This window comes from Orcinus orca, chromosome 1 (assembly GCF_937001465.1).
Source record: "Orcinus orca chromosome 1, mOrcOrc1.1, whole genome shotgun sequence".
Classification (NCBI taxonomy): Eukaryota; Metazoa; Chordata; class Mammalia; order Artiodactyla; family Delphinidae; genus Orcinus; species Orcinus orca.
The window spans coordinates 144573367-144600306 of record NC_064559.1 but is presented as its reverse complement, the minus strand read 5'-3'; the positions used below and the strand labels follow the sequence as shown (position 1 = coordinate 144600306).

The 26940-nt window shown below is 40.7% G+C and overlaps 1 protein-coding gene across 1 annotated transcript in view; it reads left to right on the top strand.

Moving 5' to 3' along the window:
* Positions 1-26940, top strand: part of GIPC2 (GIPC PDZ domain containing family member 2) — an 88365-nt gene that overhangs the window by 56785 nt on the left and 4640 nt on the right. The window contains exons 4-5 of the mRNA XM_004279934.4: positions 2541-2647; positions 7987-8068. Of these exons, the coding sequence (XP_004279982.1) occupies positions 2541-2647; positions 7987-8068 (189 nt within the window). The remainder of the gene's footprint in view (positions 1-2540; positions 2648-7986; positions 8069-26940) is intronic.

The following is a 26940-nucleotide window of genomic DNA, read 5'->3' as shown; positions in this document are numbered from 1 at the left end:
GCACACCGCAATTAGAGAAAGCCTGTGTGCAGCAACAAAGACCCAATGCAGCCAAAAATAAATTAATTAATGAATTAAAAATATAAATGAATTAAAAATTAAAAATAAAACCAAGTAAAAAAACTTCTGTTCTACATTTCATTTTCCCTTTTAGCTACTGGTGTTGCAGGTAAGAGCCAGGTAAGCAGAGACATCATCTAGGGCAGCTGGCCGACTTCTCAAGCCTGGATGACATTCCCTGCGTGAAGTTCCCACGTTCCAGAGTCTGGGTCCTTAGCTTCGTACATCCCAGGAACCTTTAATTTCTTCAGTGTATCCAGAACTTGTGCAATTTTCCAGGGTTATATCTTGCTTACCAAACTTACAAAAGACTCGTTGTTAAGTCAGAATGCCAGTGTATTACTTTACAGTTAGAAATGTATATGTAGTTGTAAACCAAAGACATGTGTTAGCTGAGTGCTTCATTTGCCACCCTGTAGAAAATTTATATTGGAAGACAAATTATACAGAGCAGGTTGCTTCGTGAAATCGCGGTGGGTAGCGTGTGTGATAGGGGGAGGGCGGGTGTAAGGTTGTTTATCTTGGAGGTTAGCATCATTAAGGTGAGGCTGTCTTGACCACTGTAGGTCTGTACATGACTCCAAACTGGGTAGTATAGAATCCTGGACAGTGCTGGTGACAGACTGGCCTCATCTTTTTCGTTGGGCATTCTTTTGGAAACCCTGTGCTGAGTGAGCATCTCCTGTTAATCTGTTCTTCCCTCGGACGGGACACAGTGTGACTGGCAAGGCAAATGCTGCAGACGTGCTGACACAGCTCTGGTCTGAGCATCTCTCTGGTCAACGTGGTCAACATGAGCACCGTCAGCCACCATTGAGAGGTTCTGGCTTAGGGGAACTACCCTATTTATTGCATGATTATTTTGAATAATTTCACTCTCAGAGGAAAACTTATGTGTTTTATGTTTTGGTGGCTCTGTCCTCAAATGCAGGTTAAAATTAACATGTAAAATCCTTAGTCACCTTAGAATAGATCCCCAGTAGTGAAACAGGACTTGCTGAAGATGGGCATTATCCTAGATTCTAAGGAAGGATGTGTTTGTGCAGGCCACTTGACGTCCACGTTTTGAGAGCTTTGTATGGACCTCACCACCTGCTCGTACACTGCGGCCTGCCCTGTGACTCCGCACTGCAGCTCAGTTATCTCCCAGCCTTGGTGCTGCGTCTCCTCACACCCACCTCCATCCGTGCCCCAAACTGCTGCCAGAGTCCTCAGTCAAGAGGACCCGGGATACCTGCAGAAGTTATAAATCGGTGGCCTATGATTAGAATCTGATCCACAAACTTTTTATTTTTGCCATTACGTTGTTTGTATCTTTAATTTATTATTAATTTATTTTTGGCTGTGTTTGGTCATCCTCGCTGTGCCCGGGCTTTCCCTAGTTGCGGCGAGCAGGGGCTACTCTTCGTTGCGGCACGCAGTCTTCTCACTGTGGTGGCTTCTCTTGTTGCGGAGCACATTATGTTGTTTTTAAAAGTTTGATTTAGTTGCCAAAAGTTAAAAATCAGGAGGTTGGCACAAAACTGAGTGTTCATCTGCTTTGAAAACCAGTAGAAGATCTGGCTGTGCAGGGCCTACCTTCTCACAGAGCAGTTACTGGAGTGGCCTCGATAGGGTACGTCCTGGGAGTTATCCTCAGTTCCCACCCTACCCTTCTACTCATTTATGTTACTGTCTGGGAGTGGGGGTGACTCTTGGTATGCTGGAAAACCAAAACCAAACCAAAACACACACGTAGAAAACCAGCGAAGGGAAGGAGTGGCTTCTCGTGGACTCTTGCTCTCTGTTGTCGTCTGCCTTGCGAGGGGAACTCCTTCCTTGGAACCTGTTCCCAGCCTCTTGAGGTCCGTTACCTCTGAATTTATCCCTTGTGCTTCCAAGAGGTGTGGTGGTGAAGTGTTGTTGAGACTTTGGGGTCACAAGGCCTGGATTTGAATACCAGCTCTGATCCTTACTGAGTTCAGTTTCCTTTTCTGTAAAATGACGGCTCTAACTTGCCTCATAGTTTGGCCCAAGAATTAAATGGGATTTTGTATTGAAAGCATCCAGCAGAAGGTAGGTCCTCCAATAATAGTGCCTCCATCTCTGTCTTCTATCAAGACATGACTCCTTCCCTTCTTTACGACCTTAATGAAGTCCAGCTACACACCTACCTCTGCTTTCCTGCCACATATACCTCTTTACTCTTACAATAAAACCGACTGTTTTATTTTTTATTCCTTATAACTTCCAGTCTTTCCGATCAGCACATTTCACGTATTTCCTTTTCTTGTAGGCAGACCTCACAGAGACTCTCATATGAGAATAATGGATGACAGGTGAATTTATTTTGTTTTGGGAAATTTTATCAGAAGGCATAGCTTTTATCAAATCTCTTCAATAACTGTACAGAAATTTGTGATGGAAACTCATTAGCTTTTATAGCAACTGGTTGGAATTCTTAATATATGTACGTTTCCCCATCCATTGTATGTTTATAGACATGGAGCCCAGGTCAAAAGCTGGAAAGTCATCAACAGGAAGGATTGGTACTGGAAGGGAGACACTTCGCCTGAGATCAAAAGGTCCTGCCACTGTGGAAGAAGTGGTATGTTATGTTCATTTAATCCCTATATGTCTTGGAAATGGATGGACGTTCGTGTTTGTCAGAGCTGGAAATAAAGGCCCTCTTTCCCTCTACTCACTCAGCAGCCAGAGTTATCCTTTCGAAACTCAGATGAGATGGAACAATCTGTTCAAAATCCTCCAGTGGCTTCCCATGTCACTCGGAGTAAAAGCTAAAGTCCTCAGAGTGACCAACACGATCTGACTCTGCGTCTCTTCTCTGCTCTCATCTCCACCCCTCTCCTCCTGGCTCCCTCTGCTTCAGCTACTTGAGTCTCCTCTCTGTCCGCAAGCACTCCAGATACATCCCTGCCTCAGGACCTTTGCATGAGCTGTTACCGCTAGCTGGATGCGCTGCCCATTTACGGGCACTGCTCACTCCCTTGCCGCCTTGAGTTTCTGTCCACATCCTACCCTGTTTAACCTCTGCGCAGCTGGTATAATAGCAGGTCCCACCACCCTGCCCCCTGCCCAATCTTCCTTGCCCTTCATTTTTTTTAAGGCGCTGAACCCAGTGGGACTTATATCCTTGTCTCCTCTCAGTCCCATGTCTTGTTCTCACATGTCCTGTTCACAGCTGTATTCCCAGCACCCAGAACAGTGCCTGACACTTCAGAGGAGCTCAGATCTTTGAATTTAATGAATTAGTGAGTGATTCACTTACGCTTGACTGGAGGAAGGGTTTTGCTGATTGACTGTGTCTATGTAAAGGTCAGTATTTGAGTGAAAAACACGAGGAGAAGAGACACATGGAGGGAAGGAGGGTGGAAGAAGAGGGTGGCAGTGGTAAGGATTCAAAGTGACAAGTGGCAGGTCCGCTCACAGCAGGAAGACAGCGGTGATGAAGCCCTCCTTTGGGGAGGTCAGGCAGACCTCTGAGGCTCCGGAGCTCCTTGGCGTGGGGTGGGGGGTCTGGGTCGGGGGGAAGGCATGTCTGTGTGCACCTACCGTCCTAGGGCTCCCAGCTGTTTGAAGAGCAAGAGAGTGAGACAGATGAATGGTTAGGAGGCTGTTTTCATAGAATCCAGAGCTTTTGGGGGACGATGTCAGGGTCAGTCATGGGTGTGGTTGGTCAGAGCAGACCCTCAAGGAACCACGAGGCCAGGGTTGTCCTCTTGAATGTTTGAGTCACCCAGGATGTTGTCTGTTTTGGAGAATCCAGAGGAAGACTCCGAGTCGAGTGCCTTGGTCCTGGGTGAATGAAAAGATTGATCTGGAGGCAAGTGACAGCGGAGAGGCCTGGGAGAGCTGAAAGCATTTTGAAAGTGAGATATGACAAGATTTGTGAAAAAACCCAAGGCAGTGACATCTGGTTGTTCTGAGTCTTTGCTTTTCCAATGCCCAGCACACTGCCAGACATATTGCTGAAGTCCAGTAGATGTTTATTGTTGAACAAATGAACAGACCTCAGTGGAAGAAAGGAATCTGTAAGAGGATGGAAGGACAGTGGGAAGGAGCTAGGGGATGCCAAGTGTGCTTTAAAGTGGAGGAGAAAAGGACAGACCTTCAAACTGTTTGCAAAGGAAGTGGGGTCGGCAGGAAAAACTCCATGTCACTTCAGGAGGAACGCCCTCTTCTAACAGTTAAAATGGGTAATACATATCTGTTTATTTATGAGCAGCTGCTATATAGAAGGTGCTGCAATGAAAAAGAATAACTGCAGATCTGCCTGAGGAGGTGGGAAAGATTCATTCCAAGAAAAACATCTAAAACTCCCTTCCTATTTGCATAGCCTGCTTCATTAAATAGGGCAATTAAAATAGCTCGTAATAAAGGGGAAAAAAAACTAGTTTGGTGCTAATATTAAATTTGATGCAAATGACCTACCATTTAATTTGAAACACCAAAGGATTTACAGATTTGAAGCAAATCAGCCCCTCATTATCTAGCACAATTTCTGAAAACTGAACTATACTCCCCCTGCATACCTCACAATTTATTCACTATGTGTTTGTTGAGACAGGTACAGTCCAGGTGCTGGTGATACAAAGATGGATAAAGACGTTGTTTTTCCTTTAAAAGGAGAGAGGCAGGAAAAGAAGCTATTACAAATCAGAAGGGCAAGGTTAATGTCATAAAGGAGGGGCTGGCTGATCAGCTGCAGTCAGGGATTGGGAAAGGGCAATCAGGGAGAGTTCCCTCCAGAAGAAATGGTTGAGTTGGTCAAAGATGGGGAGAAGAGTGTTCTAGGCATGAAATGGAAATGTCCACGGGACTGGAGTGTGCTGCACGTACCTGGTGGTGTGTGATGAGGCTGGGTCAGGGCGTGAAGGGCCTGTGGATAATGGAGCGGGGGGGCTATTTAAAAATTGCAAGGGGAACAGCAAATCAGTTTTGTGTTTTAGAAAAACCCCTTGGTTCTGGGGGATGGGATATTGAGCAGGGTGGATTTGAGAGCGTGAAGATTTGTCTTTTTTTTTTAAAATTTTTATTTTATTTTTGGCTGCATTGGGTCTTCATTGCTGTGTGTGGGCTGTCTCTAGTTGTGGCGAGCAGGGGCTACTTTTCATTGCGGTGCGCAGGCTTCTCACTGTGGTGGCTTCTCTTGCTGTGGAGCACAGGCTCTAGGCGCACGGGCTTCAGTAGTTGTGGGGCGTGGGCTTCAGTAGTTGTGGCGCGTGGGCTCTAGGGCTCAGGCTCAGTAGTTGTGGCACGTGGGCTTAGTTGCTCTGCGACATGTGGGATCTTCCCGGACCAGGGCTTGAACCCATGTCCCCTGCACTGGCAGGCGGATTCTTAACCACTGTGCCACCAGGGAAGTCCCGAGCCTGAAGATTTCAGGCAGGGAGACCAATAGGAGACTTCTGCAAATAAGAAAAGACGAGGGGAGTATTATTCAGCCATAAAAAAGAAGAAAATCCTGCCATTTGTAACAACATGGATGGACCTTGAGGGTATTAAGCTAAGTGAAATAAGTCAGACAGAGAAAGACAATTATTGGATGACCTCAGTTATATGCTCCTCTCACCTCCCCCCCCAGAAAAACCCCACCTCATACAGAAATGGAGCAGATTGGTTGTTGCCAAAGGCAGCGGGTTGGGGATGGGTGGGTGAAGAGGGTCAAGGTACAAACTTTCACTTAGAAACAAGTCCTGAGGATAGACTGCACAGCATGGTGGCTATAGTTTATAATACTATATTATATATTTGAAAGTTGCTAAGAGACTAGATCTTAAAAGTTCTCATCACAAGGAAAAAAAATAACTATGTGTGGTTATGGATGTTAACTAGACTTTTTGTGGTGATGATTTTCCATACAGTGTATACACATATCAAATCTTTATGTTGTATACCTGAAACTAAGACAATGTTATATGTCAATTATATCTCAGTTAAAAAAGTCAGGACTGAACACAGGCAATCAGAATGTGAATGGAAGAGGGGGTGATGAGATCAAGAGCTATTTAGAATAGTAAGATCTTGGTAGCCATTTTTTTTTTTTGCGGTACGCGGGCCTCCCACCACTGGGGCCCCTCCCGTCGCGGAGCACAGGCTCCGGACGCGCAGGCCCAGCGGCCACGGCTCACCGGCCCAGCCGCTCTGCGGCATGTGGGATTTTTTCGGGCCAGGGCACGAACCCGTGTGCCCTGCATCGGCAGGCGGACTCTCAACCACTGTGCCACCAGGGAAGCCCTGCAGTGTAGTCTTGAATTCAACATCTGTACCCGTAGTTGAGTGTTTAACATCTTTGGGCAAATTTTATTTCAGCTATGAAGCCATTTAAAACCAAGTATTGAAATAAACTAAACAGAACCAGACTTCACCAAATATTAAACCAAGATTTTAAAAGAATAATAAAATATATCCAATCATGTTTTTCATAGAAACTTGTAGGAAGAACAAAAATATTTTGGTGCCATTAATACATAAAACAACAATTATTTAAAAATATTATTTCATCATCTTATAAAATTTCTATTTTTATAACATACTCAATACATTAATGTGGTAACACGTGTGTAATTGATAAAAATTGCATACAGTAGTCCCCTCTTATCCACAGTGGACACGTTCCAAAACCCCCAGTGGATGTGTGAAACTGTGGATAGTACTGAACCTTATATATACTATGTTTTTTCCTATACATACATACCTATGATAAAGTTTAACTTATAAATTGGGCACAGTAAAAGATGATAATAACTAATAGTAAAATAGAACTATTATAAAATACACTATAATAAAAGTTGTGTGAACGTGATTTCTCCAAATGTCTTATTTTACTGTACTTGCCCTTCTTGTGATGATGTGAGATGATAAAATGCCAGTGTGATGGGATGGAGTGAGGTAAATGACATAGGCATTGTGACATAGTGTTAGGCTACCACTGACCTTCTGACTCTAAGTCAGAAGGAGGATCATCTGCTTGGGTGATCCTGGATCATCTAGCCGTGATGATGGTGAAGGTTGGATCTCAGGAGCAGGTGATGTCTGTGGTTGGGGATTCTGGGATGGAGCAGGTGGTGTGAGATTTTATCATACTACTCAGAATGGCACACAATGTAAAACTTGTGAACTGTTTATTTCTGGAATTTTCCATATAATATTTTTGGACCTCAATTGACTGAGGTAACTGAAACTGAGGAAAGCAAGACCACAGATGGGGAGGACTTCTGTTCAATAAAATTAATAAAAAATAAATAATAGGGGTATGTGTTCAGAGTGTTTTACTCTTGGGGTGAGCTGTTAATGCATGTGGCCTGCATGATAAAGACCAAACCCCTATTCAAGGCATACAGGACTCCTTAAGATCTAGTCATGTCTGGCGCTATGATTCCCGTCTCATGAGACTTCTTGCAGTCCTTTAACCCACTGTATGCTTTTATCAGACTCTGCAACCTCACGTAGACTTTGTGTATATATTGCCTTCTACTTTCGGTGCCTGCTTCTGCTTATCTGACGCCAGTTCATTTTGAAAACACACTTCTTAAGTCACCTTTCTGAAGTCTTCCTGGACACTTAGAGATTTAAATTTACTTCCCCTGTGATGCCTCTTTGCCTCTGACATCCTTTAGAAATTGTCCTTATTATTGTTAAATAGCTATTTATTTTCACATCTGTCTCCCTTCTAGACTGCTAGCCGCTTGGAGACTGTTCTTGCTTTTCTTCTTTGAATCTATAATACTTAACACAAACACCAAAAATATTTACTATATTGATTTGTATTGAGTTGCAGTGCACATTCTAGATATATTTCCATTCAAATTAGCTGAAGTACACAACCAGGAACGGGCTCCATATCAGATTTCCCCCTATGTATGGCTCGACATTCAAGAGATTATACATAAAAATATGATTTTATTTCTCTTTTCTTTAATAAAGCCCTCTGAAACCAAAGCAAAGTCGATTGGAAAGGTTGATGATCTTCTTGAATTGTACATGGGAATTCGAGATATCGATTTAGGTAAGATCATACTATTTAAAAAAGTCTTATGTCTTAATTTGATGGAACTTAATGCTTATTTGTGTCTTGCTTGCATTTATTGTCACTTATGTTTTTCAAGATAAACAGTATCTGTGTAGTGATGAAAAGCATAATGAAAATAAAGATAAATAAAAATGAAAAGAACACCTGGCCCTTACCCCTTATTAGTTGTGAGGCCTCAAAGCCAAGTCAACTTTCCTAAACTTCAGGGTTTTTTTTTTTTTTTTTTACAGGAAAATGTTCATTTTATCTATTTTTTTAAATTGAAGTATAGTTGATTTACAATATTGTGTTAGTTTCAGGTGTACAGCAAAGTGATTTAGTTATATATATATATATTTTTTCAGATTCTTTTCCATTATAGGTTATTATAAGATATTGAATATAGTTCCCTGTGCTATATAGTAAATCCTTGTTGTTTATCTATTTTATGTATAGTAGTGTGTATATATTAATCCCAAACTCCTAATTTATCCCTCTCCCCCTTTTTCCCTTTGGTAACTGTAAGTTTGTTTTCTATGTCTGTGAGTCTGTTTCTGTTTTGTAAATTAGTTCATTTGTATTATTTTTTAGATTCTACATATAAGTGGTATCATATTTTTCTTTATCTTACTTCCACCCATGTTGTTGCAAATGGCAATATTTCATTCTTTTTTTATGGCTGAGCAGTAATATATCTATATCTATCACATCTTCTTTGTCCATTCATCTGCCAATGGACACTTACATTGCTTCCGTGTCTTGGCTATTGTAAATAGTGCTGCTATGAACATTGGTGTGCATGTATCTTTTTGAATTAGAGTTTTCATATTTTCCAGTGTATGCCCCGTAGTGGGATTGCAGGATCATATGGTAGCTCTATATTTAGTTTTTTAAGGAACCTCCACACTGTTTTCCAAGTGGCTGCACCAATTTACATTCCCACCAACAATGTAGGAGGGCTCCTTTTTCTCCACACCCTCTCCAGCACTTATTATTTGTAGACTTTTTTTTTGGCTGTGCTCTGCAGCATGTGGAATCTTAGTTTTCTGACCAGGGATTGAAACCATGCCCCTTGCATTGGGAGCACAGAGTCTTAACCACTGGACTGCCAAGGAAGTCCCCTATTATTTGTAGACTTTTTGATGATGGCCATTCTGACTGATGTGAGGTGATAACTCATTGTAATTTTGATTTGCATTTCTCTCATAATTAGTGATGTTGAGCATCTCTTCATGTGCCTGTTGACCATCTGTATGTCTTCTTTGGAGAAATGCCTATTTAGGTTTTCTGCCCATTTTTTGATTGGGTTGTTTGTTTTTTTGGTATTGAGTTGTATAGGCTGTTTTAAACTTCAGTTTTTAACCTATAAATAATATTTCCTACATAAGCAGTTTTATGGATTTAAAAAATATATATGATGATAAATGTTAACTAGACTTACTGTGGTGATGATTTCATAATATATACATATATTAAAATATATATAAAAATTTAGTAAATGATACATATGAAAAGTATTTAATACATCAGATTTAATGGACAAATTGTGTATTTATTACAGTATTAAAGTTGTGCCCCATTTAATAAGAATACTGAAACCTTGTGAACAATGAATCAAATATGAAGAAAGCAGACACACTTGGCATGTGACGAACAAGGGCAGTTGAGCAGTTGAATTTCTGTGTATTTGTTTATTTTATTTTTTTAAAAAATTATTTATTTTATTTTTGGCTGTGATGGGTCTTCGTTGCTGCATACGGGCTTTCTCTAGTTGCAGTGAGCAGGGCTGCTCTTTGTTGCAGTGTGCAGGTGTCTCATTGTGGTGGCTTCTCTTGTTGTGGAGGATGGGCTCTAGGCGTGCGGGCTTCAGTAGTTGTGGCTCATGGGCTCTAGAGCACAGGCTCAGTAGTTGTGGCACGTGGGCTTAGTTGCTCCACAGCATGTGGGATCTTCCCGGACCAGGGCTTGAACCCATGTCCCCTGCATTAGCAGGTGGATTCTTAACCACTGCACCACCAGGGAAGCCCTCTGCGTATTTCTTATGTCATCATTAGGATGTCAGTATCTTGATCTCTCAGTTAAGACTCTATCAATTGCAAATAACAAATGAAACAAAACAAAACTCAACAAATCTAATTCCAACTGGCTTAAGGGAATGTTAAGCCAGGGAAATGTTCTGGTTCTTATAGCTGAAAATTCCAGAGGTAGATCTTGGCTTCAAAAATGGTTAGAAGTGGAGTTCTCATGCTGTCATCAGGATGTGGTTTCTCTTCTCTCAATTCTGGCTTCATTTCAGATCTCCATGGTATCCCCTGGCAGCTTCAGGCCCTCCCTCATAGAACCCAAATGACAGCCATGGCTCCACCCTCTACATCTTCTTGGTGACAAGCACGGTGGGAGAGAGGGAGGGCCTTTTCCAAGTCATTCAAACAAAATGTTCAGGATCGTCTCTGATTGTCTCAAGTGAACTAGTCACAGAGGCCAGGGAGGTGGTTATGTCTGGGTCAGATGCTCTACCTATGCAACAGAGAGTGACTCTGAAATACAAGGGCTGAGATTGTGCAGGGCCTGGTCCCTCCAGTGTAGAAGCAAGATGATAAATGTTCCCTTAAGAAGGGCAGGTGGATGCTGGGTGGGGAAAGAGTGAATGAGCATGCTAGTGGTGGGGTGTGTGCCTGCATGCATCTGTGTGTGTGGGCATGGGTGAATTTGTATCAGGTACTTAATAAATTTTTTAAAGTCAAAGACTGGGACTATTTTATTTACTTGCTACCAGGGAAAGTATTTTACTTTACATTAGCTAGAAGTATTTAAAACTCATTCTTCCTTTTCTACTTCTACTCATTTTCCTTTTTCCTTACAGAGTTTATTCTTATTTTTTTCTAGCCTATCTGAACTTTAAAAATAAAATGTTTATGTTGGCTGTGCAGATGATGTCTGTAATTGAAAAAAGTGATACTCTTTTCTAGCTCCTTTAAGAGAAATATAAAATTTGCATATAATAGATCCTTGCTACACACGACACGAAGTTAAAGCTGAGATGATCCTATAGAAAGCAAGTGTTTTAAAATGTTTCTCCCAACCTGTTTGTATTTGGAAAAATAAAGAGATTTGCATAAATGATGTGGGCCTGTGGCAGTTATGCAAATGAACTTGCAAATGAGAGTAAAGGGGATTTAGAGATGGTAGTGCTCTTAAACTCAGGTAGTATTTGTTAGGAAAGTAATATGAAATATCTCTATTCAATTGAGAAGTTTTAAAATTGTATACTGTATAAATATTATAAGATTCAGGAACTAGGGTATCAGCTGCTGGATCTTGAGCTTTAGGAGAATCATACTTTTCAAAGGTGAGAACTTAAAGCAGTGCTTAATTTTAGAACTTAATTTTGGGCATAGGTCTTATAGCTACTTAAGTATAAATTGGGCATAATTAAATAAATCATATTTAATAATAAATCTTTTGTAATTAAAATATACAGATATACAGGGAAGAGTGCTGGGCAATGGTACAAGTAATTATAAATGAATTAAGAGAGTTCTTTTTTTATAGATTTATTTAATTAAATTTTTGGCTGTGTTGGGTCTTCATTGCTGCGCACAGGTTTTTTCTAGTTGTGGCGAGCGGGGGGTTACTCTTCATTGCGGTGCACAGGCTTCTCATTGCAATGGCTTCTCTCGTTGCTGGGCACAGGCTCTAGGCGTGCAGGCTTCAGTAGTTGTGGCACGCGGGCTTCAGTAGTTGTGGCTCATGGGCTCTAGAGCGCAGGCTCAGTAGTTGTGACACATGGACTTCGTTGCTTCACGGCATGTGGGATCTTCCTGGACCAGGGCTCGAACCCGTGTACCCTGCATTGGCAGGCAGATTCTTAACCACTGCGACAACAGGGAAGCCCAATAAAGTTCTTTAAAGATCAATTTTCTTTCACTCTGACAAATTCAGAGCACTAAACATTCCTCACAAATTCCTTGTAAATTAACTAGTAATCCCTTTATAAAGTTAATTAATCAAATTCCTCCAATGGCATAAAAATCATTATTATTATACATGATTAGCAACGTGATTAGTCACCTAGGGAGGTAAAGTTTAAGGAAAGTAATTATTTTGAGAATGTGAACCATTGTTGAATTAGGAATTTCTCTCATTATTCAGATCTGATTAGCATGAAATATGACTCACAAATATGACACTGATTCAACAGACAAATGAATATATTTACTTGTTTGTGTTCCAAGCATTTCTTAGCTTTCAGAAATGTTGTCTTAATGCAAATTACATTGATATCACGTTATATTCGAGTTAATATGTTTTTGTTAGAAAACTTAAAAAGTAATATGGCAATAAAATGACTAAAACCCAAAACACTATCCTCAAAAAAGGATTGGGATGTATTTACCATTTGAAAATGGAAAACAATTCAAATGGGTTTATGTAGAAGTAACCCTGAAGGGGATAGTGCTTCATTTGGTTGTAAAGTTGTGAACTATTTCACAACCAACCCAATGCCAGCCAACGTGGCTTGCCTTGGAATGTTACCCAATGGGGAAAATGGTTTCTGGAAGATTTTGAGTCCTGTAAGACCCTAGATGGGATTGACCTAACTTAAAGGAAAGTTGTGTCATGTAAGTTTCTTCATGAATATTTAAGGCCATTGTGTAAATTGTATACAGAACTACACTATTTTCTGATGATACCAACTTAGGAGTTTGGAGATCATCCCAGTAACTTCAGAATTTTAGGATTTCTAATTTATAAAGAGATCTAGAAGTCGGGGGGGGGGACCTTCAAGATGGCAGAGGAGTAACACTTGGAGATCATCTTCCTCCCCCAAAATACATCAAAAATACATCTACATGTGGAACAACTCCTCAAGAGCACTTACTGAATGCTGGCAGAAGACTTCAGACTTCCCAAAAGGCAAGAAACTCCCCACGTACCTGGGTAGGGCAAAAGAAAAAACAGAGGCAAAAGAATAAGGATGGGACCTGTAACTCTGGTAGGGAGATGTGAAGGAGGAAAGGTTTCCACACACTAGGAAGACCCTTCACTGGTGGAGACGGGGGGGCGGTGGGTGGGGGGAAGATTCGGAGCCACAGAGGAGAGCACAGCAACAGGGGTGCAGAGGGCAAAGTGGAGCGATTCCTGCACAGAGGATCAGTGCTGACCAGCACTCACCAGCCCGAGAGGCTTGTCTGCTTACACACTGGGGCAGGTGGGGGCTGGGAGCTGAGGCTCAGGCTCTGGAGGTCAGATCCCAGGGAGAGGACTGGGGTTGACTGTGTGAACACAGCCTGAAGGGGGCTAGTGCACCATAGCTAGCAGGAAGGGAGTCTGAGAAAAAGTCTGGACCTGCCTAAGAGGCAAGAGACCATTGTTTCAGGGTGTGCGAGGAGAAGGGGATTCCTTCCCTGTCTGCCCATAGAAGGCAGAGAACTGCCTAAACAAGCTCCAGAGATGCGCGCGAGCCGCGGCTATCAGCGCAGACCCCAGAGACGGACATGAAATGCTAAGGCTGCTGCTGCCGCCACCAAGAAGCCTGTGTGCAAATACAGGTCACTATCCACACCTCCCCTCCCGGGAGCCTGTGCAGCCTGCCACTGCCAGGGTCCCGTGATCCAGGGAGAACACACAGTGCACCTCAGGCTGTTGCAACATCATGGTGGCCTCTGCTGCCACAGGCTCACGCTGCATTCCAATTATAACTACTGTACCCCTCCGTCCCCCTGGCCTGAGTGAACCAGAGACCCCTAATCAGCCGCTTCTTTAACCCCCTCCTGTATGGGTGGAAACAGAAGCCTGAGGGCGACCTACACACAGAGGTGGGGCCAAAACCAAAGCTGGACCCCAGGAGCTGTGCGAACAAAGAAGAGAAAGGGAAATTTCTCTGTGCAGCATCAGGAGCAGCGGATTAAATCTCCACAGTCAACTTGATGTACCCTGCATCTGTGGAATACCTGAATAGACAATGAATCAACCCAGAACTGAAGCGGTGGACTTTGGGAGCAGCTGTAGACTTGGGGTTTGCTGTCTGCAACTGACTTGTTTCTGATTTTTATGTTTATCTTAGCATAGGTTTTGGCACTTGTTATCATTGGTGGATTTGTTTATTGGTTTGGTTGCTCTCTTCTTTTTCTAATTACTTTTTAATTTTTTTATTTTAATTTTTAAATTTTAATTATTTTATTTTATTTTTATTTTCTTTCTTTATTTCTCCCTTTTCTTCTGAGCCATGTGGCTGACAGGGTCTTGGTGCTCCGGCCTGGTGTCAGGCCTGAGCTTGTGAGGTGGGAGAGCTGAGTTGAGGACATTGGACCACCAGAACCCTTCTGGCCTCATGTAATATCAGTCGGTGAGAGCTCTCCCAGAGATCTCCTTCTGAACACTAAGACCTAATTCCACCAACGGCCAGCAAGCTCCAGTGCTGGATGCCCCATGCCAAACAACTAGCAAGACAGCAACACAACCCCACCCATTGGCAGAGAGGCTACCTAAAATCATACTAAGTCAAGACACCCAAAACTGGATGCAACCCTGCCCAAAAGAAAGACAAGATCCAGCCCCACCCACCAGAATATGGGCACCAGTGCCTCCATCAGGAAGCCTACACAAGCCACTGAACCAACCTTACCCACTGGAGGCAGACACCAAAAACAATGAGAACTACGAACGTGCAGCCTGTGAAAAGGAGACCTCAAACACAGTAAGTTAAGCAAAATGAGAAGAGAGAGAAATATGCAGCAGATGAAGGAGCAAGGTAAAAAACCCACCAAACCAAACAAATGAAGAGGAAATAGGCAGTCTACCTGAAAAAGAATTCAGAATAATGATAGTAAAGATGATCCAAAATCTTGGAAATAGAATGGAGAAAATACATGAAACGTTTAACAAGGACTTAGAAGAACTAAAGAGCAAGCAAACAGTGATGAACAACACAATAAATGAAATTAAAAATTCACTAGAAGGAATCAGTAGCAGAATAACTGTGGCGGAAGAATGGATAAGCAACCTGGAAGATAAAATAGTGGAAATAACTACTGCAGAGCAGAATAAAGAAAAAAGAATGAAAAGAATTGAGGACAGTCTCAGAGACTTGTGGGAAAACATTAAATGCACCAAGATTCGAATTATAGGGGTCCCAGAAGAAGAAGAGGAAAAGAAAGGATCTGAGAAAATATTTATAGAGATTATAGTTGAAAACTTCCCTAACATGGGAAAGGAAATAGTCAATCAAGTCCAGGAAGTTCAGAGAGTCCCATACAGGATAAATCCAAGGAGAAACACGCCAGGACACATATTAATCAAACTATCAAAAATTAAATACAAAGAAAAATATTAAAAGCAGCAAGGGAAAACCAGCAAATAACATACAAGGGAGTTCCCATAAGGTTAACAGTTGATCTTTCAGCAGAAACTCTGCAAGCCAGAAGGAAGTAGCAAGATATATTTAAAGTGATGAAAGGGAAAAACCTACACCCAAGATTACTCTACCCAGCAAGGATCTCATTCAGATTCAATGGAGAAATTAAAACCTTTACAGACAAGCAAAAGCTAAGAGAATTCAGCACCAAGAAACCGGCTGTACAACAAATGCTAAAGAGACTTCTCTAGGCAGGAAACACAAGGAAAGGAAATGACCTACAAAAACAAACCCAAAACAATGAACAAAAGGGTAATAGGAACATACATATTGATAATTACCTCAAATGTGAATTGATTAAATGCTCCAGCCAAAAGACATAGACTGGCTGAAGGATACAAAAACAAGACCTGTATATATGCTGTCTGTAAGAGATCCACTTCAGACCCAGGGACACATACAGACTGAAAGTGAGGGGATGGAAAAAGATATTCCATGCAAATGGAAATGCAAAGAAAGCTGGAGTAGCAATTCTCATATCAGACAAAATAGACTTTAAAACAAAGACTATTACAAGAGACAAAGAAGGACACTACATAATGACCAAGGGATCAATCCAAGAAGAAGATATAACAGTTGTAAATATTTATGTACCCAACATAGGAGCACCTGAATACATAAGACGAATGCTAACAGCCATAAAATGGGAAATTGACAGTAACACAATCATAGTAGGGTACTTTAACACCCCACTTTCACCAATGGACAGATTATCCAAAAGGAAAATAAATAAGGAAACACAAGCTTTAAATGACACATTAAAGAAGATGGACTTAATTGATATTTGTAGAACATTCCATCCAAAAACAACAGAATACACTTTCTTCTCAAGGACTCATGGAACATTCTCCAGGATAGATCATATCTTAGGTCACAAATCAAGCCTTGATAAATTTAAGAAAATTGAAATTGTATGAAGTATCTTTTCTGAACACAACGCTATGAGACTAGATATCAATTACAGGAAAAAACTGTAAAAAATACAAGCACATGGAGGCTAACAATATGCTACTAAATAAACAAAAGGTCACTGAAGATATCAAAGAGGAAATAAAAAAATACCTGAAAAAATTACAGTGAAAACACAATGACCCAAAACCTATGGGATGTAACAAAAGCAGTTCTGAAAGGGAAGTTTATAGCAATACAATCCTACCTCAAGAAAGATCTCAAATAAACAACCTAACCTTACACCTAAAACAATTAGAGAAAGAAGAACAAAGATACCCCAAATTTAGGAGAAGGAAAGAAATCATAAAGATCAGATCAGAAGTAAATGAAAAAGAAATGAAGGAAACAATATCAAAGATCAGTAAAGCTAAAAGCTGGTTCTTTGAGAAGATAAACAAAATTGATAAACCATTAGCCAGACTCATCAAGGAAAAAAGGGAGAAGATTCAAATCGACAGAATTAGAAATAAAAAAGGAGAAGTAACAACTGACACTGCTGAAATACAAAGAATCATGAGGGATTACTACAAGCAGCTATATGCCAATAAAATGGGCAACTTGGAAGAAATGGACAAATTTTTAGAAAAGCACAACATTCTGAGACTGAACCAGGAAGAAATAGAAAACATAAACAGACCAGTCACAAGCACTGAAATTGAAACTGTGATTAAAAATCTTCCAACATACAAAAGGCCAGGACCAGATGGCTTCACAGGTGAATTCTTTCAAATATTTAGAGAAGAGCTAACACCTATCTTTCTCAAACTCTTCCAAAATATAGCAGAGGGAGGAACATTCCCAAACTCATTCTACGAGGCCACCATCACGCTGATACCAAAACCAGACAAATATGTCACAAAGAAAGAAAATTACAGGCCAATATCACTGATGAACATAGATGCAAAAATCCTCAACAAAATACTAGCAAACAGAATCCAACAGCACATTAAAAGGATCATAACACCATGATCAAGTGGGGTGTATCCCAGGAATGCAAGGATTCTTCAATATACCCAAATCAATCAATGTGATATACCATATTAAAAAACTGAAGGATAAAAACCCTATTATCATCTCAATAGATGCAGAAAAAGCTTTCAACAAAATTCAACAGCCATTTATGATAAAAACCCTCCAGAAAGTAGGCATAGAGGGAACTTACCTCAACATAATAAAGACCATATGTGAGAAACCCACAGCCAACATTGTTCTCAGTGGTGAAAACCTGAAACCATTTCCTCTAAAATCAAGAACAAGACAAGTTTGCCCACTCTCACCACAATTATTCAACATAGTGTTGGAAGCTTTAGCCACAGCAATCAGAAAAGAAAAAGAAATAAAAGGAATTCAAATCGCAAAAGAATTAAAGCTGTCAGTGTTTGAAGATGACATGATACTATACATAGAGAATCCTAAAGATGCTACCAGAAAACTACTAGAGCTAATCAATGGATTTGGTAAAGTAGCAGGATACACAATTAATGCACAGAAATCTTATGCATTCCTATACACTAATGATGAAAAATCTGAAAGAGAAATTAAGAAAACACTCCCATTTGCCATTGCAACAAAAAGAGTAAAATACCTAGCAATAAACCTACCTAAGGAGACAAAAGAACAGTATGCAGAAAACTATAAGACACTGATGAAAGAAATTAAAGATGATACAAACAGATGGAGTGATATACCATGTTCTTGGATTGGAAGAATCAACATTGTGGAAATGACTATACTACTCAAAGCAGTCTAGAGACTCAATGCAATCCCTATCAAACGACCAGTGGCATTTTTCACAGAACTAGAACAAAAAAATTCACAATTTGTATGGAAACACAAAAGACCCCAAATAGCCAAAGCAATCTTGAGCAAGAAAAATGGAGCTGGAGGAATCAGGCTTCTGGACTTCAGACTATACTACAAAGCTACAGTAATCAAGACAGTATGGTACTTGCACAGAAACAGAAATATAGATCAATGGAATAGGATAGAAAGCCCAGAGATAAACCCACCCACATATGGTCACCTTATTTTTGATAAAGGAGGCAAGAATATACAATGGAGAAAAGACAGCCTCTTAAGTGGTGCTGGGAAAACTGGACAGGTACATGTAAAAGAATGAGATTAGGGCTTCCCTGGTGGTGCAGTGGTTGGGAGTCCACCTGCCAGTGCAGGGGATACAGGTTCGTGCCCTGGTCTGGGAAGATCCCACATGCTGCGGAGCAGCTGGGCCCGTGAGCCATGGCCACTGAGCCTGTGCGTCCGGAGCCTGCGTGTCTGGAGCCTGTGCTCCGTAACGGGAGCGGCCGCAACAGTGAGAGGCCTGCATACCACAAAAAAAAAAAAAAAAAAAGTGAGATTAGAACCCTCCCTAACACCATACACAAAAATAAACGCAAAATGGATTAAAGACCTAAATGTAAGGCCAGACACTATAAAACTCTTAGGAAAACGTAGGCAGAATGCTCTATGACATAAGTCACAGCAAGATCCTTTTTGACCCACCTCCTAGAGAAATGGAAATAAAAACAGAAATAAACAAATGGGACCTAATGAAACTTAAAGGCTTTTGCACAGCAAAGGAAACCATAAGCAAGATGAAAAAACAACCCTCAGAATGGGAGTAAATACTTGCAAATGAAGCAACTGACAAAGGATTAATCTCCAAAATATACAAGCATTTCATGCGGCTCAATATCAAAAAAACAAACAAAGCAATCCGAAAATGGGCAGAAGACGTAAATAGACATTTCTCCAAAGAAGATATACAGATTGCCAACAAACACATGAAAGGATGCTCAACATCACTAATCATTAGAGAAATGCAAATCAAAACTACAATTGAGGTATCACCTCACACCAGTCAGAATGGCCATCATGAAAAAATCTACAAACAATAACTGCTGGAGAGGGTGTGGAGAAAAGGGAACCCTCTTGCACTGTTGGTGGGAATGTAAATTGATACAGTCACTATGGAGAACAGTATGGAGATTCCTTAAAAAACTAAAAATATAACTACTATATGACCCAGCAATCCCACTACTGGGCATATACCCTGAGAAAACCATAATTCAAAAAGAGTCATGTACCCCAGTGTTCATTGCAGCACTATTTAGAATAGGTGGTACATGGAGGCAACCTAAGTGTTCATCAACAGATAAATGGATAAAGAAGAGGTGGCACATATATACAATGGAATATTACTCAGCCATAAAAAGAAATGAAATTGAGTTATTTGTAGTGAGGTGGATGGACCTAGAGTCTGTCATACAGAGTGAAGTTAAGCCAGAAAGAGAAAATACTATATGCTAACACATATATATGGAATCTAAAAAAAAAGAAAAAGGGGGGCTTCCCTGGTGGCGCAGTGGTTGACAGTCCGACTGCCGATGCAGGGGACACGGGTTCGTGCCCCGGTCTGGGAGGATCCCACATGCCGCAGAGCGGCTGCGCCTGTGAGCCATGGCCGCTGAGCCTGCGCGTCCGGGGCCTGTGCTCTGCAATGGGAGAGGCCACAACAGTGAGAGGCCCACGTACCGCAAAAAAAAAAAAAAAAAAAAGAAAAAGGTTCTGAAGAACCTAGGGGCAGGACAGTAATAAAGACGCAGACATAGAGAATGGACCTGAGGGCATGGGGAGGGGGAAGGGTAAGCTGGGACAGAGAGAGATAGTAGCATTGACATATACACTACCAAATGTAAAATTGATAGCTAGTGGGAAGCAGCCACATAGCACAGGGAGATCATCTCGGTGCTTTGTGACTACCTAGAGGGGTGGGATAGGGAGGGTGGGAGGGAGGGAGATGCAAGAGGGAGGGGATATGGGGATATATATACATATAGCTGATTCACTTTGTTATACAGCAGAAACTAACACAACATTGTAAAGCAATTATACTCCAATAAAGATGTTAAAAAATTAATGTTATTGCTAATGAAGTTTATCATTTTAAAAGTAGAAATGAAAATCCTTAAAAAAAAAAGAGATCCAGAAATACGTGGAAAGGAAATTTGAATGATAGTTTCTCAGTAGAGTTTTCCTGTAAAATCTTTTATAGGTCTTTTAAACGTATATGATAATGTTATTTAGAGGTTATTACATTTTTTCCTAGGATGATTTCTTTTTTCACTGAATTCAAAACAGTGAAAGTCATCCTTCTCAGATAAAGCCAATGAAATTTTGGAGATAGATTTTTCTTAAACATTCTGTATTGCCTGTATTTTTTGATGTTTGACTAATGTGTGAGTTGCTTGAAATGGGTTGACATTTATGAAAAGTCTTAGGGAAAGTAGGTGTTAAAGACTTTACGTAGAAAGAGGTACAGTTACAGATTTAATCGTTAAATTAACAATGGTTGTCACTAACCTTTATCTAAACCCTGCTATGTGCCATTTTATAGATTTGAGAACAAACAGATTCAGAGATGTTTGGTAACTTGCCCAGTCAGCTAACAAGGACTGAGATTTAATTCTGGGCCTTTGATACCAAGATTTTTCACCTTCAGTAGTACCTTATAGCTAAAAGTTATGTTTAAGTATTTAGAAACTTAGTGGAAAATACAGATTGACCTGTATCACCAATATAAGTTTGTCATTAATAATGATGTGAAAGTTGTTTAGTAGTGGTAATAATATAAAGATATTCTCAGTATGGCCACTAGATGTCAGCACTTAGCTGCTATATGTGGTGTAACAATTCTACATTTTAGTGGAATATTTTTTGCCAGGTTGTATTCAGGTGCTGAATATTATTGCGGCATACTGCAGATCTATTATAGTTAACATATTAAAAGCATTTTAGTAGCTGTCACTATGTTAATGTAATAAAACTTTTTAAAAAGTATTTCATTTTGCTAAAGTTTCTTTTGCTTTTCTCTTTTTTTCCATAAATTTATTTATTTACTTATTTTTGGCTGCGTTGGGTCTTTTTTGCTGCGCACAGGCTTTCTCTAGTTACGGCGAGCAGGGGCTACTCTTCCTTGCGGTCCGCAGGCTTCTCATTGCCGTGGCTTCTCTTGTTGCGGAGCACGGGCTCTGAGCGCACAGGTTTCAGTAGCTGTGGCACGTGGGCTCAGTAGTTGTGGCGCACGGGCTTAGTTGCTCTGTGGCATGTGGGATCTTGCTGGACCAGGGCTTGAACCCGTGTCCCCTGCATTGGCAGGTGGATTCTTAACCACTGAGCCACCAGGGAAGCCCTCTTTTGCTTTTTATCTTAAATCAGAGATTCAGTCTTTTACCAAAACGGATACAATAATACCATTTATTTCTCCTGTAAAAAATATTTAAAATCTATGTTTATACTTTATGAGTTAGCAATTCATAACATGTTCAGAGCATGCTCCATTCTTTATTTCTTTTAAAATACATAAGCAAAGTATGGATTTTAGAAAGATCTCTGGAGCACTGTATTACATACAGTATTTCCAGCATAACTATGAAGCTGCCTAATTGGTACTTTGGTTGCTTCTACAAGACCCGTGTTTCCTTGAAGGGAGATAACTTACTCAGTTTTTAATCTCAGCTCCTACCACAGTGCCTCTCCCAGAGTAAATCCTTGGTAAATGTTTATTGACCGAATGTCTGTTAAGAGGCACAAAAATAGTGAATTCACAGGGAGTATGGAGTCCTAATATCATTTTTGAAGCTTTAGCCCTTGGGCAAATTATTTAACTTTGAATCATAATTTCTGTATCTTTGTAAAAGGGTATGATAAAAAACAACCTTACTGGGTTGGCAAGGCATTAAATTAAATATATATAAAGTTTCTATCACATCATAAATAATAGGTATAGCTATTATCATTCTTAGCAATGATTACTAACAATTATTGCCAGTAATAATGGTAGTGGTGTAGTAGAGGTAGAAACATATAGGAGGTCTGAGCAGTTCTGGGGCTGTGTTTAGTGTATGGGAGGTTTTCTTCTCTGCTGTGCCAACATGAGTGAGATTATATAGTTTGGACTGTAAGGTTATTGTCTGGGCATCTTAAGCCATCATTTTTCTCAATTTGTGACTAAGGAACCCAAACCAGAGATTGCGAGTCAGAGTCGGCCAGGTCCAGGATATGTTGTTCCTGGGCTCAGGGCGCTAGCCAGTACTGCTGATTTCCTGAGGTGCCAAAAAACATGCACCAAGTTGTTTCTTTCAGCCAAAGTGTGTGTGTGGGGGGGGGGGGGAGAGAGAGAGCGAGAGAGAGAGAGAGAGAGAGAGAGAGAGAGAGAGAGAGAGAGAGAGAGAGAGAGAGAGAGAGAGGGAGGGGAGGGAGGGAGGGAGGGAGGGAGGGAGAGAGGGAGGTTGTTTGATTCAGTGTCCATTAGTGAACATCTGATCCTGGTCATCGTTTCCTCCAGCATTTAAGAGCATCAGTCATCTGCACTGTTAATTTCTCCTTCTGAATGGTCTGTAGGTTTTCTCATATCTTTTATTTGTGTGCATCTTATTTCTTCCTCAAAGAAGAAATATCACCCTCATGTCAGTATGACCTTTAGGTAACTGTCTCAATAAATGCTGTCTGTAGGCCCTATGAGAACTATTTAGAATTGGAGTCTAAGCAAACTTCTGAACTTGAGTCCTACTTTTGCAAAAGTTTTGGCTGCTCTTCTTTCACATCCTGGCTATAGGATCAGAGTTCTGGGCTTCACTTTCTTGAGTGCATGCTAACTGTGCAGGTACAAAAATTATTTAAGTGTAATTACAAGGACTCTTTCTGGACCTACCCAGCTACCAGCATTTACTGTACATAAGACACTGAACTAGTTTTCCCTGGGCATAAAAGACTGAGTAAGCTATTCAAGATCTGTTGGGAGTTTATTCTCTGATAGAGGCAATATGTAGATGAAAATAATGACAACACAGAACAATGTTAAATGTGCACCGTAAGGCCTTATGCCTCAGAGTGTGGTCTGGGGACTGGCATTACCTGGGGGTTGTTGGAAATGCAGAATCTCAGGCTTTGCTGCAGAGCTACTGGATCAGAATCTGCACTTTGCTGAGATCTCAGCCAATATGTTTGCATACTCAAGTGTGAAGAGCACTGGTAGAAGGCTTTAGGGAATGCAGATGTCACTTCCAGTTGGGGACACAGGATTTCATGGAGGAAGGAGCCTTGAAGGAGAGAAAGGATTTTTTTTTTTTTTTTTTTTTTTAATAGTACGTGGGCCTCTCACTGTTGTGGCCTCTCCCGTTGCAGAGCACAGGCTCCGGACGCGCAGGCTCAGCGGCCATGGCTCCCGGGCCTAGCCACTCCACGGCATGTGGGATCTTCCCAGACCGGGGCACGAACCCATGTCCCCTGCATCGGCAGGCGGACTCTCAACCACTGCGCCACCAGGGAAGCCCGAGAAAGGATTTTGATGGTGGAGCTGGTGATTAGGAGCAGGCTATCCTGGGCAAAGGTAGGAAGGAGGACAGACGGCTTTTTGAGTTGTCAGATTTCTAAGGGTACAGCGTTAGTGCAGGAGTAAGCCATGTGGGAACGAGGGGTACTTCGGATCAGAATGACAGACAGGGTTTAGAGTTTTTAAGATATGCGTTGGAGATCAAAGGAATATTTTCATATATGCGAGTGACACAGACAGTCTCAGAGGTGGAAAGGAGCTTCCTGGTCCTTTTGTCTTATTACCTAATAGGATCAGAGCTGTGCTTTAGGAAGAGAAATCTAATGTACCTATGGGAGATGGTTCGCTGACTAGACTTGGAGATTAAGGAAACAGCATGGTGGCAGTGCGAGTGAAATCAAGGCTGGAGAGGTTGCAGGGGTAGAATCAAGGGGAGGCAGTGTTTGGTACACAGGCAAGAAGAGAAAGTAACAGGGACAGTGATTGTACTACTGATGACAGTGATGGCAACGGGAAGGGGAGTAGCGGTTTTTTCGGAAGGGGACATGATGTTTGGTTTCTGGACATGCTGGTTGAGATGCTAACAGAATACAAGCTAGGAGACTTGTGCACCCCTTATTCAGAAAGGGGTATTTGGAACTTGTGAGAGAAGTCAGGGATGGAAGTGAAGGTTTGGGACTTCTCTGCAGCAGCCATGGTTAAGCTGGGCTTGTGGCTAAGACCTCCAAGGCAAGCCCACCTAAGGAGAGGAGGGACACAGAACATCAGTAGAGTCCCATTTCCTGAACACTTGGTTTCTTATCTCACTGTGGAAATGCGCTTTTAGGGCCGCTTTCCTCCTTTCTTGACTATGATACTATGGCTGTTGAAAGAGAAGCATTACTTATAGACATTAGAGCATTAGAGTGTTTCTCAGTGGCTTAGGAAATAATTTCCAAAATATAGCTGGTACCCACGAGGGCACAGAGTTGTAAGTCAGCCATAGTTTTACTGCATTGAACAGGCCCTAGCTAAAAAAACCAAAACAAAAACTTTCTCTCCAATTTGAATGTACCTACTGTATTTAAAATTTTCTTTCGGGCTTCCCTGGTGGCGCAGTGGTTGAGAATCTGCCTGCTAATGCAGGGGACACGGGTTTGAGCTCTGGTCTGGGAGGATCCCACATGCCGCGGAGCAACTAGGCCCGTGAGCCACAACTACTGAGCCTGAGCGTCTGGAGCCTGTGCTCCGCAACAACAGAGACCGCGAGAGTGAGAGGCCCGTGCACTGCGATGAAGAGTGGCCCCCGCTTGCCACAACTAGAGAAAGCCCTCGCACAGAAACGAGACCCAACATAGCAAAAATAAATAAATTAATTAATAAACTCCTACCCCCAACATCTCCTTAAAAAATAATTTTTTTTCTTTCATTGTCTGTGTAGAAGTTTCTCTCCCTAATATTTTATTATTGTGATTTTCAAACATATAGTACGGTTGAAAGACTTTTTAGTACTTCATACCTGTTACCTAGATTCTACCGTTAATATTTGATTATAATTGCTTTAACATACACTTCTCCCTTTATCCATCCTATGTAGAGATTTTTGTAAAAAACATAGTGTGATTGTAATATAAAATTTATGTACTGCCTTTTCAGTAAATATTAAAAAGATTTTCTCAAGTTATTACAAAGTTATAAACATTGTTTAAAATTACTTCAAAATATTTCATCAAATATTTCATCTAATATATTTCATCATACTAGAGGTCACTTAATGATCCTGTATCTTATTAAATAAAAAAAAAGTTCCTACATCTTAGGTTTTTTAAAAATAAAAATGTTCTTCTAAATTCTTTTCTGTTTTTAAGATTTAAAAAAAAAAGTGTAGATTCTCTTGTGTGAAGGAAAGAAGACACTATGTTGAAGAGATATCTGCACCCCTGTGTTCATAGCAGCATATTCGCAATAGCCTAAGAAAATAGACTTAGGAAATAACCTAAGTATCTACTGGCAGATGAATGAATACAGAAGTTGAGATATATATACAGTGGAATATTATTCAGCCATAAAAAGGAAATCCTGCCATTTGTGACAACATGGATGAGACTTGAGGGCATTATGCTAAGTGAAATAAGTCTGAGAAAGACAAATACAGTATGATCTCACTTACATGTGGAATCTAAGAACAGAACACCAAAAAACCAAACTCATAGAAAAAGATCAGATTTGTGGTTACCAGAAGTAGGGGGTGAGAGGGAGGGGAATTGGATTAGGGTGGTCAAAAGATACAAACTTTCAGTTATAAGATAAATAAGTACTAGGGATGTAATGTACACATGATGACTCTAGCTAACACTGCTGTATGGTGTATATGAAAGTTAAGAGAGTAAATTTGAAGAGCTCATTACAAGGAAAAAAAATATTTTTTGGTGTCTATGTGAGGGGCTGGTTGTTCACTAAACTTATTGTGGTAATCATTTCATGATATATATATAAGCCAAATCATTATGCTGTGTACCTTAAACCTATGCAGTGATATATATCAATTTTATCTTAATAAAGCTGGGAGAAAAAATGTATAGATTCACAGAAGTGGAAATATTAGTAGATCAAAGGATGTGAACATTTTTCAAGATTGGTACTTGTTGCCAAATTGTTTTTCAAAAGCCAAATTTACAAAGTCGATACCAGTATATTTGAGTGTTTGCTTCACTATATCCTGGCCAGCCTTGGCATATCACTAAAATATATATATATATATATATATATATATATATATATATACATATATATATATAAAAGTTTTAGTAAACTTGACAGGCCCTTGGGCTGGAGAAGAAGGTCCAGCTGCAGCTGGACCTTCCTCCCTTTTGAAGTTTGCTTCTAGGTTAATGGTAAATTGAGGAGCTTTTGGGTCATGGCTGAAGCCTGGGGCAACGTGAGAGACAGGGAGATGATAATGAGGAGATTCAATTTTCCTCACTTTTTACTGCTTAAAATATATTTTTTAGGCAATCTCTAACTTAGAGAAAAGTTATACAGTACAAAATTTTTTTCTCTTGAACCATTTGAGAATAAATTAATGATATACAATTGCCCCCAAATACTTTAGTGCGTATTCCCTATAAACAAAGGTATTCTCTTGTGTAACCCTGATATAACTGTCCAAATCATGAAATCAACATTGAT